The sequence below is a fragment of the Helianthus annuus genome, chromosome 14, assembly GCF_002127325.2.
Source record: "Helianthus annuus cultivar XRQ/B chromosome 14, HanXRQr2.0-SUNRISE, whole genome shotgun sequence".
Taxonomy (NCBI): Eukaryota; Viridiplantae; Streptophyta; class Magnoliopsida; order Asterales; family Asteraceae; genus Helianthus; species Helianthus annuus.
In genome coordinates this window covers 44,926,108-44,941,021 of record NC_035446.2, presented here as the reverse complement: position 1 = coordinate 44,941,021, position 14,914 = coordinate 44,926,108, and the positions used below count along the sequence as shown (strand labels likewise).

The following is a 14,914-nucleotide window of genomic DNA, read 5'->3' as shown; positions in this document are numbered from 1 at the left end:
GTTTCTTTGTTAAAAGTTAAGACTTTATGTTAGATAATGTTAAAACTTATTTGTGGATAATGTTTTTGTTATGAACATGCTTATTTGAAATATAATGATTTTTTCATTAGTTGATGTTATACAATAACTATTATGATGTTATATGTTGATGGTCTGTTTATAAAATTGGTTTTGTAATCTTATTTGGGATATTAGGACCATTTTCTTGATATTAAAGTAGCTATAACGTTACATCATAAGGGTCCTATAAATTAATTTTTAAGGACGCTTGTATGTGTATCAAAAGATTAAAAGTAGGTAATCACATATTAGAACATTGTAAAAGTGTCCTAATATGTTCTTTTTAGGATGCTATTTAAGTTGTTTATAGACATATTATGCGACCATAAAATTGGTTTCATAATCTTATTTGGTATATTAGGACCCTTTTCTTGGTACTAAATTAGCTATAATGTTACATCATAAGGGTCCTACCAATTAATTTCTAAGGACGCTTGTAAGTGTATCAAAAGATTAAAAGTATGTAAGCACATGTTAGAACATCATAAAAGTGTCCTAATATGTTTTTATTAGGACACTATTTTGGTTGTTCAAAGACATATTACGCGACCATAAAATTGGTTTCATAATCTTATTTAAGATGTTAGGACGCTTTTTTAGTTCCGGAACTTATTACAACCCCTTTACATGAAACGCTTTTACCGTTGGTCCTATTAAATGAAAGGTCCTATAAAATAACATTTTAGGACGCTTTTGCATGTACTAAAAACCCAGTTTTCTTGTAGTGACACTTGTCTTTTGCTTGCCCTCAAGCAAATCTGTTTTTCACTTTCATGTGGATCGAACGAGAAACACACATCCCATTCCCGAGACTAAGGTTAAGGTTTAATGTCATACCCAGTTCAAACATTTTACAGTTTTCGAAATATCTAACGGTAAAATGAATAATCACATATAAAATGGTTATCCAAGATTAACCCGCCTTTGAAACTAATAAATCATGCACATCCCTCACAATGTTCTCTCCACTCGGTTTAGAATTGGCTAATAGTTGATGCATTAGTGCTTTTGAAATAATCACTCAAACCGATTAGAACACGTACCCGCATAGGCTTGCAACTCACTCATTCTCCACCACCGAACACGAATACTAAGCACAAGTCAAAAGGGCTTTAAAGGGTTGCAACGGGGCTAGGTTACGGGTATGGAATAGGATGTTTTTAAGTGGCGAAGGTGATGAAAACTCGATTTTATTACAAACGACTATGCTAAACTAACCATAATATCAACTATGAGGCAACAAATTTCGCCTTTTATTCAACAACTACTAACACATAGTTTTGTATTTTTCTTGATGATTCTCTATTCTTTTTTGCAACATTTTCTGACCTTTTTTTAATATAAATCACAACTATACAAACACATAATCGTATAATCTAATTTTCATCACACGGGTTTAAAAGAAAAAGGTTATGGTTGTGGGCTAAATGGGTTGTCAAACGAAAGGTTTAGGCTCAAAGTGGGCGACTAGGGGATTTATTTGGGTAAGGATAGATAAATGATTTTAAAAGAATAGGTTCACCTAATGCCTTAATCATTCTCGTGCTTGTATTCGGACGATATATCGTCTCAAATGTATCAAAAGTCGCAAGTTCTACAATACGTGACTAATGGTCCACTCAAACAAAAAAAACATAAATATGTAATTCTATGATGTAAAAGTGGCTCAAAACCTCACATATATAAAGGGTATGGTATGTGACATGCATGGTGTGCTAGTTCCTTAGGCGGGTTATTCCCAAATAACCACCCGCTAAATACCCGTCATGCTATTAATTCGAACTTGACCATGACAAAAGACCAAATGGGTTGTGGCATCCCTCGTTGACTTAGTTACTTGTGCTTTTTAGATTACTTCAAACAAAGATATTTTGAAAAATTTTTGAAATTTTTCCCCCACATCCCCACACTTGAGGTCAACATTGTCCTCGATGTGTACTGTTTAAATGAACGGGTCAAAAATCGAAAAACTTTTACTACTCCCTCATCCCCACACTTGAGGTAAACATTGTCCTCAATGTGTAAGAACTAGAGTTTTTAAAACGCACAAGGGATGTGACACGGCTAACCTCCCCAAAATTTCACCCCGAAAACTAAGGTACAATTACAATCCACTTATTACTAACTAAGAATCAAGGTAAAAGGAAACGTATGTACCTGATTTTTTCACGCTAGATGCTCATGTATTCTTCTTCTCTTCAAGAAAGCGGTCGTCCCTTGAACATAATGTACCTACAAATCTTAACCCTTGTGTAGAAGCATGCTTCTCACAACCATTAAAATTTGTTAGCTACCTAGTTCTACCACTTTTATGAAAGTATTACCAAGTCATACGTTAGTCTACCTTGATTTATGTGGAAAATTAATTTACAACAACAACAACAATCCTAACTTACTTTCGTAGGAATCACGGTTGCATTTAGCATATGTAACAAGCCCTTTTAAACCTCCCGATAGCTCGGGAGGACGAGTAGGTCTCGTGAGGGTTATATAGGGAACACACCCACAACGTTCATTTAGCCTAAAATGAAATACCAAACTTATACAACAACAACAACTAGACTACGGAGAAAAACTAAAACGAATTTTGAAATAAAATATACAACAACAATTGACTTACCACCTCATGGTGGTCGAATGGCGTGCTTGCCACCCACGAACTCCTCGAAATCACCCACCGGTGATTCATACCATTTGTTTCCAAACGGTCTAAACTTCCTCACCTCCTCTTCCTTCTTTTCTTGAGGTGACTTCTTCGCCTTCTTCTTCTTGACCGTCTTCTTCTTTGTTTCTCTAAACCTACCAACCATAGCGCATATCTTTTTGTTTGGATTTATGACCTTTTCAGGACACTTATCCTCTCCGAGTGGGTTAGTAAAATTTGGAAAAACACTTAAATTTGATTCCTGGTCCCCAAACTTCATGCTTAGCGTTCCAGTTGCACAATTTATTATGGCATTAGCAGTTTCCAGGAACAGTCTACCCAGTATAACTATCGGTTGGGTGTCCTCAACACACCCAACATAGTCTACTACAAAAAAGTCAACTGGGTAGTAGCAATCATCCACTTTAACAATCACATCCTCCACCATCCCCCTTGGATGCATGGGAGTCTGATCGGCCAATACCACGGGAGTATTAAATTTTTTTAATGGACCAAAATCATATTGGTCATACAAACTCCCGGGCAAGATGCTCACACAAGCTCCAAGATCTAGGAGCGCCCTCTCAATTTTAAATGTTCCAATTTGAATTGGAAGAAGGGATCTCCCGGATCTTGAGCTTTTTGGGGAAGGGCACTCGATAAAACGCCACTCACATGAGATATCAAATCAACCGGTTCGGGTAATTTGTTTTGCCATTTTTCGATGCTTAACTCCTTTAAGCATTCCACATGAGTCGGAACCTTTTTAATGTCATCTAGTAATAGCACCTCTTGTCCTTCGGCGGGTACCGTTCCTCCACTTTCGATGCTCTAATCGGGTTAAGTTGATTTAAACAATTTTCACAAAAAGACTTTTTAGTTACATTTTCAGTTTTAGTTTGTGAAATCGTTCCTTGTTCATTTTCACTTTCCGGCTCATCACTTACATCTTCCACTACACCATCAACGAATTGTGGTGATGGAATACTTTGAACACTACAAATTTCATCATTCGGAAGAAGACTTACCACACTAATGTGTACATTCCTCACATTTCCTGTGCTTGAACTTTGATGCTTCGGATTCATCGTAGTGTCACTTGGAAGCTTCCCCATGCTTCTCCGCATCTGAGCTACCTCTTCAGCAAGTTGCCCAACCTGCTTCGCCAACACCTCATGAGATTTATCCCCCATCTCATTTGCCTTTTTCATCTCCTTGATGTGACTATTGGACTCCTTCACCACATTCAATAGTGCATCTATCTTAGCACTCAAATCATCACCTCCTCCTTGATTGTTGTTTCTTTGGTAACCCCCTTGGTTACCTCCTTGGCGAGTTTGGTGCGAATACCCACCTTGATTTCCCGATTGGAAATTCGGGTTCATTTGGTTGGAGGCATTACCATACCTAAAGTTAGGATGATTCCTCAATCCGGGGTGGTAAGTGTTGGGTTCATATCATATTGCCTCCGGTCTCCATACACTTGATTCACCTCCACGGTGACTTGGTAGTTCTCGGCCCGGTGACGGATGTCTCCGCATTCTTCACATACGGCGTATTATACCGCACCCACTTCTTTTTTTTTCATTCAAGCTAATTCCCGTTCTAGAGTAGTAATCCGATCCTTAGAGTTGGAGTCGAGATCGGGAAGTGATCGAGAAACAGGATGTTTCTTAGCTCTATCGGCCGACTCTTTTGACTTTGACCGCTTGCTCATCCGCTCAAGAAATTCCCAATCGTCATCTTCATGATTACTCAACAACGTTCCGTTGCTCGTTGACTTAAGGTGGTTCCACGTCTCATCATCCAACCCTCGCACGAAACATTTAACCAACTCCCACTTTTCAATTTGATGATGTGGACACTTCCGGATTAATTCTTTGTATCGAGTGAATGCTTCATGTAATGGTTCACTTGACAGTTGGCGGAAAGACCTAATTTCATCTCTATCATCATCGGTCTCCGCCATCGAGTAATACTCATCAAGAAAAACCTGTTGCATTTCCACCCATGTACGAATACTATCCGCCGGAAGTGTGAGGAACCACTGTTTCGCCTTATCCTTTAGCGAAAACTTAAACAACCGAAGCTTGATCTCTTTCATTGCGAAATCATGCCCTCCAATAGTACTACATATGGCCGAAAACTCCGCCAAATGAGTATATGGTTCATCATTGGACCTCCCATTGAAGTGGGGGAGGATGTTGATGTAATGGGGCTTACAATCAAACATTCTTGGCTCACATACAATCGGTGAGTCATTATCGGTGACCACCGGCCTAAAACGGTCATTGACTCCCTTTGGAGGTTGTTGATGATGACGTGGACCATCAACTTCATGCTCTCTTGGACTTCGATTATCTCTTCGATTACCCCTCTATTCCCACCTTGGTTACCTCCTTGATTACCTCCTCCCCAAAACGTGGAATCCGGTTATGATTCACATTGTTATTGTTGTTGTAGAACCCTTCATTCCGGTTCCGTTGAGTGTTGTTTTGTGGGTTTCGGTTGTTTCCGTAACCGTCGTTTCGAGCATTCCCATAACCGTAGTTTTCATTCCCTACAAAATTGGCATTTTGATAGCCAAATTCATCATCGTCAAACCCTCTAGCATTGTAAACATTTCCCCGGTTCACATAACCCCAACCGCCATCATCGAGCCGTTCATCATAATTACCCCCGTCATCCGAGTATTCCGAGTGAATACTCACGTGTTCTGGTGATTGGTAACCGGGAACACTAAACGACTCATCATCGGGGATGGCATTTCGCAAGTCGTCAATGTTGAAAAACGGGTCTTCGTTCGCGGGATTGCCACGATCTCGGTTGCCTCTACGATCAGAATTAACATTCCGCTCATCAAGTTGAGTGGGTAAGGAGTTGTGTCGGTGAAGGTTTTGTTGTTGGGGTGTTATTTGGTTATTATTAGGAACTTGGTTACGAAAAGGTGGTGTGGGTGGTCTTGAGTTGTCACCACCACCCGGTTGATTTTGAGGTATATGTTGGACATTTTTGGCGGGATGGAGGGTTCCTCGAGATTGGAATTGGTTTTGATTAAGGTTTGGGTGATTGGAGTTTTGGTTTGCCATTGAATCGGTTTCAATGGATGGTGTGGATTGTGAATCTTGGGTGACTTGGTTAGAAACAAGGGTTGCCTCTAACCGGCTTGCTAAATTCCTTCTTGCAACTCTTTCGATTTTCGGTTCGTAGACTAATGGTGAAGTCCTCCCGGAATTCCTTGTATGCATGCACTACCTGTGGCCTGCACAAATAACATAACCCGCGTAACAAGGAAAAAAAGACAATGTACAAGGAGAAACTAAGCAATTTAAACAGTTAATCACGAAAATTCAAATAAGAATCCAAACACAAAGCGCACGAACTCCCCGACAATGGCGCCAAAATTTGATCGGAGTGTCGTGCTCCGGTCAAAGATAAGATTTATAAACCCAAATTACCTTTAACAAATAGCTAGTGGTAGTAAGGGGACGAACCACGAAGAGTATGTGGTTTGTGAATTGACTTGATTGATTATAAATGATTGTCACACTTATGAAGCTTACTAGATTGTTTTTATGAATTTTGGTTGTTTAGGAAATGGGTCGGAATGAACCGACAATATGGTTTTGAATTACTAACTAATGAGAACTTAAACAAATGCACGAAATTGTAATTGATAGTTTTAAACAAGATAATTAAACAAGGTTCACACCCGGGTTCAACAAATGCAAGAACTAGGATTACTATATGTTTTAATTTGATTTACTCGAATTAGTTCATTAACGGGTCAACAATCACAAAGCTTAGGTTCCAATCGCTATCAACGTCATAGACAACGGACCACGATGCACTTCGTTACCTTGGACTAGCAAATCCTATCAAAAGACAAGGCATAAATACGTGTATTCTTTTCACAAAGTCAAATTTAATCACTCACTCGATAATTCGTATATTCAAAACAAACGTAGGACAATTATCTAAAGATTCAAATGCAATTCAAGTTGTCACAAATAAAACATCAATACATAATAAACCCTAAATCTTACAAAAGTCTACACCGGGGTGAAACCTCCAAGAAATTAGCCGCGCATGATTGAAAGGACGTGATCACCGGATGTTGGAAGCTTGATCTTGATCATCTTGAAGCTCGGGAAATGATGGAATGGTGATTAGGGTTTGGTAATGGTGGAATTGAATGGATGGTGGAATGGTTAGGGTTTGAGAGATGGAGATGATGAATTCGATGATTGATTCGGATGATGGTGGATCGATTGGTGATTAGAGATGGATTGGGAATTGAAGTCGTGGTGAATTGTGGCTCCAAGAGAGGTTTTCAAACTCTAATTGAAGTGTAACCCCCGTTTCTTGGTCAAAATTGATGTTATAACTCGTCCCCAACAACCCAAAATTCAATTTTCGCGAACCAAAGCAGTGAGGGGCGTCGCCGACGGCCCACTTTGGCGTCGGCGACGGTGTGTGGAAGTGCCAAAATCACCCGACGGCTTAAACGGCTGTTTACGGACTAAATCTGCTGATGGACACTTCTAAGGGGCGTCGCCGACGGTGCCTATAAACCTCAATTTTTGTTTTCTTCATAACTTCTTCGTTTTAGCTCCGTTTACTCACCGTTTTCGCCCACGTACTCGTAATTCAGCCCTCTATCATGCCATCTTCCAATATATTCAATTTAAATCCATTAACATCCCACAAAACACATCCAAACTTCATGATTAACCTGGTTTTGTTCATTTCACATCCCCAGTTGATCCCATTCGTTCCCGGTGGTCCGTTTTTCGTCCCGGTGGCCTGTAAAAGCTCCCGAAAAGCTTCTTAAACTCCGCTAGACCTGCAAAACACATATCCAATCAAAAGTAGGCTTTTCAAGTTTAAAAGCTATGTAAAAACATCAACTTAAGCACAAACAATCACCGGTTTTCGACCACGTATCACATATCTAGTGTTGGACTGAGAGTAAACTTCTGTATCTTCAACCGACATGTATGAGGGCGAATCATAATGTAACACTCGAGGTGCAGATGGAGCTCACACCTGAGCTGCAGATCTACATATCTGTTGTGTCGTTTGAGCAGTTTGTGCACAAAGATGTGCATAAACAACGTTCAACGTACCCTGGGACTTAGCATACCAAGAGATCGGGGTTTCACCAGGAGGTAAAATTGAAGTGACCAGAATTTCAGGTTGAACTCCTGGAGTAACGGGATCGTTCACATGATTTACGTCATTTTGAACATCGTTATCATCAGACGCTTTTTCTACGATTCCTTTGACACGGGAATCATGAGCAAAATTGCCCCTGTTCTCTGGTCGAGGACCTGGTGGGTAATTTGACGGACTTTCTGCCAATGAAAACAGAAGAGAGAGAAAAAATAGATCGAGAAGATGAAAATGAAAATAGAAAATCGATGGGCGCCAATGAAGAAACAGTGGATCAGAATTGACCGGAATCAATCAGATCCGGGGTATAGGTTCTGCATAAAAAGGTTAATCTTCTCGTCGATTGCTGGTTGAGCGCTACTTCACCAAAGAACACTACAAAACAGAAAGCTGTTAGACTCGCCACGAGGAGAATGGGGGTTCTCTCCGTGACCACCTTCCAGCATGAGAATAAGCACAATGATCTCAAAGGGTAAGATGAAGTAGTAGGAGTGAAAGATGTGAAAGTAGCTTGTGAGATCATACCTGAATTCCCATATTTATAACCAAGGTTCTGGCGCCAAAAAAGGTGACGAAGGTATTGACGGAAATTGCTTTTTCGTCAACGGTTATATCTTTTTCCATCAATAGTTAATTCCACATCCATGCACACGGATCGTGAATCTGATCAACGGCTGGGGAGGTGCCACGTGGAAAGTGGTTTGTTGTAGGTCTACCTTTAAGTTGCTGCCATTATCGTGATTCAGATGAGGGCTCAGGATTGTGCCACGTCACATTCGGTTATAACCGAATGAAGCCATGCACAATGAGCACTTAAGGTTTTCTAGAAGATCTACAGCTGTAGTCCATTGCATTATTGCCACGTGTCCATTCTGTTGTAACATAAAAGATTCCTTTGTTCAAGTCCTGATGAAATGTTTAGGACTTCATCTTCAAGCTTAACTGTTTCCTTGCGCGAGCCCGCGCAAGGGTGTTAGTTGAATATCTGTCTTTCCTTTCTCCGGCGCATGGTCATCGAAGACTGATCTTTCCAAATCTTGTTCAGGACCGCTGTGCGGCCGCGCAGGGTTTATTCAAGATGTTTCTGAAATGAGGTTATGGTATAGTCATATGCGCTTGCGCGAGGTTTTTGGGACCATATCACTTCACATATGTTAGTTTTTTTTTGTTAAGTTTAGGTTCTAACTATATAGTTAAAGAATATAGTTCACGAGGGACTGTTTATGTAATTTGAAAAAAAAAATATATATTTCTATAATGTCATTAAATGTAACTAAGTTTTGGAAACTCTTTATACCTTCATCAATTTTTAGAAGGTTTTTATATAAGAACAAAGTTTCTAAATCTCTTTATAAATATATTAACATTACCTTCATCAATTTTTTAGAAAGTTTATATATAAAAACAGAGTTTCTAAATCTCTTTATATATTTCTACGGTGGGTTTATGATGGACATATGTTTTTAGGTTTTCCAATGTGAGGATATTCACTTATATTTTTTTTTGTTGTAACCAATTATGTACTTGGTACCAATGCACATTTTTACTTTCAGTTATTAAAGATGAAAGTGTACGTAAATTAAAAGATAATTTGAAAAATGTTCAAGTTCACTTGTTTAAACTTTTGGTTATGTGTAAATGAGTTTTGAGGTACCTTTCTTGTTTCATGTTTTTATACATTATAACCCACAACATGTTACGTTTTTGTAACACCATGATCACACCTGGGCTGTAAGTTAACAATATTAGAAAATCTTTTCAAATTCCGTTGCCTTTAGATGAAAGATATTTTAATATAACATGGTTTTTTGAAATTTAACATACTTTTAGTTACTTTTTATTTTATTTTAAATTGGGAAAATTATACATTGATTATTAATATTTCCTAATCCTTATTAGAGTTGAACCTTCTTTTACCTCACTATGAAAATAAGGGGATTAGTTCGAACCTAATAACACAAAAAAGAAAAAAAGGAAAGTACATATTGCATCATCTCTTTGGAGATTTCTTTATCAAACATGACTGCATAATTCATAAGGGGAATTGGCCTGTAATAATCTCATCCATACCTTATTGGCCTTTAATAATCTCACCTCAGAATATTCCTCCCACTAGTCACACCTTTCATTTATTTTTCCTACAATGGTCCCCCGTTAAAAAAAACTTAACGGAGTTAAGTTTTTTTCCAAATTACAAATAGATTTTTTAGGGCTTTTGATCAGAACGACGATACGAGTCCATTGATGTAAAACTTGCCTCGAAATGGTGCTCCAAGTGACTTGATTTTGGTTAATTGGAAATTTAAACACCCGAATTGAAGCGCCGTTTTCATCATTTGGAGCACCGTTTCGAGGCAAGTTTTACATAATGGACTCGTATTGTCGTTCTAATCAAAAGCCCTAAAAAATCTGTTTGTAATTTGGAAAAAAGCTTAGCTCCGTTAAGTTTTTTTAACGGGGGACCATTGTAGGAAAAATAGGTGAAAGGTGGGACTGGTGGGGGGAATATTCTGAGGTGGGATTATTAATGGCCAATAAGGTCTAGGTAGGATTATTACAGACCAATATTCCAATTCATAATTACAATGAACATAAATTCATGGTTGAAATCATTAATATTATATAGAACATAGTGTTTGAGTTTACAATAAACTGGTTTATAAATCAATGATCAAAACTTACTGTTCTCAATAGTATATGAGTCAAACAAATCTCTTTTCCCTTATATTTTATTGGTAATAAAATGTTTGAATTATTCTTTAGTTTGTTAATGTGGCTTGAGGACTATTTGGAGAACACCATGCATCATCTGTGATGAACTGCATCCATGATTCGTCTTCTTCAACACAAGATGATGATGCCACGTGAACATCCGGTGACATCGTTTCATAGTCATTTGTAACTGTTGGAGAATACTGTGATACTAACATGCTCGTATTTCCATTATCTTCTAGCTCAACACACATGCCATTTTTCTTGAAAACGCGACACAATGCATAAGAGTCCTGTATATATATTTTCAACTAGTTTAATTGTTTTAAATGAAGGAACAAACATTTAATAGATTATATATATATTTTATGATTTTTTAAAACCTATCTTCATGTATGAAAAAATTAATTTGACAACTACAGAATATTTTATGATTTTTTAAACTTATCTTCATGTATGAAAAATTTAATTTGACAACTACAGAATAACATTAGTTATAAAAGAATGAATTTAAACCTTTAAACAAATGATTAATAAGAATGGAAATTGATTCCATTCATACGAGTTTGTTACTTATGTGTATAATCTCATAATTGAACTAAAATATTTATTCACATACGAACACAACCAAATTTGTGTGTGATTAATGAATAATTAAATTATAGAGAAAATAATCAATCCAGACCTTGATCTGGATATGTATGAAAAATTGTGTATATTTAAAATGCAAAGAGTTTCATGTGAGATATGTGACACTTAATTTCAACCCTTGATACGAGCTAATAATTAATATTCCTTTATCCTCAAATTTTTGTAATTTTTAAATAAAATATATGTGTGTGTATAAATATAATACTGAAAAAGGAAATCGATAAATCAATATTGTTCTTTTATGATATGATGGGAATGGGGAAGACACTTTTGTCCGATTAGAGTAAAAGACAAAGTAAATCAAAACTTTGCTTTACAATCGAGGATACCTCTACTCATTCATCTACACCACAAGTAAAGTATATAGATATCATATATGTAATAAAGTTTGTTATATGGTCTTAAAAAAATAATTAAAACTTAACTACCTCTAACTCATTTATTATATGCGAGTTCTAACCAATTTATATCTGCCCAAGGATGATCCATTTTTTAATATTTTTATTGTTTAGGACAGGTCAATTAAACTTTGAAACAATATGTACAGGTAAAAGAAGATGCTATAATTTATGGAAATGAATTTTAGAATCAGCTCACCATATCCAAGTCAATCATGTTTAGAGAAATGCATGTTAGAGTATTTGTATAAACAAAAGTTACTTAACATAAATTTAAAAACACATGAACACCTCCTCCTAATTTAATTATAGTAGTAATAGTAATTGGAATAAGGCAGATGGATATGAGATACCTGGATACCAAATGAGCCAGCTTTATCATCAAGACGATATTCGTGCATCACCCAATCTGTTCTAATTCCTTGAGGAGCACGCCCACGATAGTATACCAATGTCTTCTTCATTCCAATGCCACCCTGCTGCAGGCTGCTTGTAACCTTGCGATCTTTACCCGTCGATTTCCAGTATCCAGCCCTTGTCGCTCTGTTTGTTCTGAACCCGTTTGGATATTTTCGGTCTCGTGGGCCGAAGAAGTACCATTCTGGATCTCGACTTGGTAAAAATGACTTCTCTATATATAACAACAACGTACAAGAATGAATGAGAATAATAATATATAAAACTTAATTAATATTACAAAGAAACTATTATAAGGTAAACCTGCTAACTCCCATGGCTCACATTTATACAGATCAACTTCAGGAATGATGTCTAGCTCAATCTCTTGACCATTTATCTTCCTTTTAAGATAATAATTCACAAGCTCTTCATCAGTCGGATGAAACCGGAAACCCGGAGGCAATCCAACTGGCGCCATTTTTAAAATAACTACCCAAATGAGCACACACATATATATATATATAATACTCATTTGTTATGCCTGTCTGTAGATTCAAAGTTACATTTCTTCGAATCATCATCATCATATCTCTTTCACTTTTTCTTTAATAGATTCTTGGACAAACGTTTCTAGCAAGCCTTTACCACACGGAAATTAATCACGGCAAATGGTGATTGATTGGAAGTAAATAAAGTTAGTTTTGAGTTTAAATCTAATAATAATTGTTTATGAAGATAATCAATCATACAACACTTCAATTCTCCAGAGTGTTTTTTGATGATAGCTAGTGTCATCTTTCTTTCTATGTTTGCTTTTGTTTTATGATTCTTAATTTTTCATGCAGAAACTTGTGGTTTAGGTTACGATTAAAAAAATGAAAAAGAAATGCCAAAAGCTATCATATATACACACACATGATTTGGTTAGTTTAAGAACATTAAACTGTTGCGAGAAAACCCAAAACAAATCTAGACCATATATATTTTTTATTGATAGTTTACATTTCTAAATTTTGATTTGTGGTTCTTAGCTATATATGCTTAGGGTATCTTAGCTATATATGTTTAGGGTATATACAAATACTAACATGTTTGCTTTTGTTTTATATTTGTTTTACACGTAGAAACTTGTGGTTTAGGTTTCTGTAAAAGACATGGAACAGAAATGACAAAATGCTTCACACACATGCATGATACATACATATATACACATAAAGGTTATCATATAATGGGTCGGGATTTAGAGAAAACAGTAGAAAGTGTGAGAACGGTGAAAACGCTTATCGATCGTCCGATCAAAACAATCTATAGACTAGATTGGCGCGGTGGGTTTTCGTAAATAACATCAATTTTATTACGTGGGCGCGCTTCATTAAGGATAAAAGGGTCTTTTGACTTCTCCACACAAAACGCCATCTCATGAAATAAAACGCAAAAAACAAAAATCACAGACCATTCTAAGTAAAAACGCCATTAGATATAAAACGCCAAACTTAATTATAGTAACATCCCGCCTAAAAAACCGCCAAAAAAATCCTATATATACAACATCTCAGACCTTCAATTAAAAACACACACAAAAACCCAAACGCCATATTTGATATATCTCATTCGCCTTAGAAACGCCAAAAAACCCAAACATCAAATATTTTCTAACCCAAAACGTTTTTTTGAAATTCAGTTTGGTTGTCTGTAAGATTTCGCTCAATGAAATGGACAAAATCCTTAAGTGAGGATATTGTCCATTTCATTTAGTAAAATCTTATTGACTTATCCTCAACTTCCATCCAATTTATGATGCCAAAACATACAAAAACATTATTGAGGTTTGTTGTCAATAAAGTTTAGCTGTATGGGGTGGACAACATTGTCAGTTATCTTTCTTAACCGAGGATTAACATGCTGTCCATCTCATACAACAAAACATTATTGATTTTAGCATGATCAAATTTTGAGGTTTAAGGTGCTCTTATTTCGTGGCGTTCTTTTTATCGGTAAAACGCCAAAAAGGTTAAAAAAATCAGACATCGTTCATTGTAAAATTCAAGATTGTTGGCTGAAGGGTCTAAACTCAATAACATTTTGCTGCATGAGATGGAGAAATCTTCAAGAAAAAGATTGATGAAACAGTGGTTAACCAAGTGAGGTTAATTCACTGGTCTCGTCAAGTAGGGTTAATCCCTTCTTTCCGAGGATCGGTGGCTGGATCGTCCGCTGGTTAATCTCCTGCACAAGGAAACAAACCGTGACTCGTAACAAAGAGGATGGGGTTGGGGGTGCTCTTTGTTACCACTCTCTGGCGTGAGAATCAGTAATTTGCTTGTGAAGCAAAGTGTATGATTGTAGTAGTAGTGAGAGAGTTGAGAAGAGATACCTCAAACCTAGTTTGGGATGGGTATTTATAGCCGAGGAGTGAAGGAGGGTAATTGAGTGGCCAAAATGACAGCGCACCACCTCTTGCAGGTGTGTCAGGCTTGTCGGTTACGGTGGTGATGCCACGTGCTACGGTGGTGTCAGTCTGCTGCTTACGTGTGGGCTGACAGGCGACTGTCATTGGTGCCACTTGCCCTGTGGTGTCAGTCCCACTTGCCTTGTGAACAGGATGCGGTGTCGTGCCGCATCGCTGCTCGCGGTAACTGTTGTTGTCCCCGCGTTCTTGCTCTGGCCAAAACATATGTGGGATGCGGTGCCAGGCCGCATCGCCACTTGTGGTGACTGTTACTGTTGTCTAGATCCCTTGTCGTGACGAAAATGTTCATAAGATGCGGTGAAAGCCGCATCGCTACAACACCCATTTTCATACACCAGGTAACTCTTCTTCTTATCACTTGACAGATTAGATTCGACTGCTGTGTTCGCGCGTGCCCGCACGGAC

The 14,914-nt window shown here is 37.5% G+C and overlaps 2 protein-coding genes across 2 annotated transcripts; both read right to left on the bottom strand.

The window, feature by feature from the left end:
- Nucleotides 1–5,073: 5,073 nt before the first annotated feature.
- LOC110906670 (GATA zinc finger domain-containing protein 14-like) lies at nt 5,074–5,952 on the bottom strand. The gene has a single exon (XM_022151774.1). The coding sequence runs from the start codon at nt 5,950–5,952 to the stop codon at nt 5,074–5,076; it is 879 nt and encodes a 292-aa protein (XP_022007466.1).
- Nucleotides 5,953–10,486: 4,534 nt separating this feature from the next.
- Nucleotides 10,487–12,545, bottom strand: LOC110905443 (NAC domain-containing protein 86). Its single transcript, XM_022151191.2, has 3 exons — nt 12,361–12,545; nt 11,994–12,271; nt 10,487–10,884 (listed from the first exon to the last, which is right to left on the bottom strand). Exons 1-3 carry the CDS (start codon nt 12,515–12,517, stop codon nt 10,639–10,641), a joined length of 681 nt encoding a protein of 226 aa, XP_022006883.1. The 5' UTR covers nt 12,518–12,545; the 3' UTR covers nt 10,487–10,638.
- Nucleotides 12,546–14,914: the final 2,369 nt, after the last annotated feature.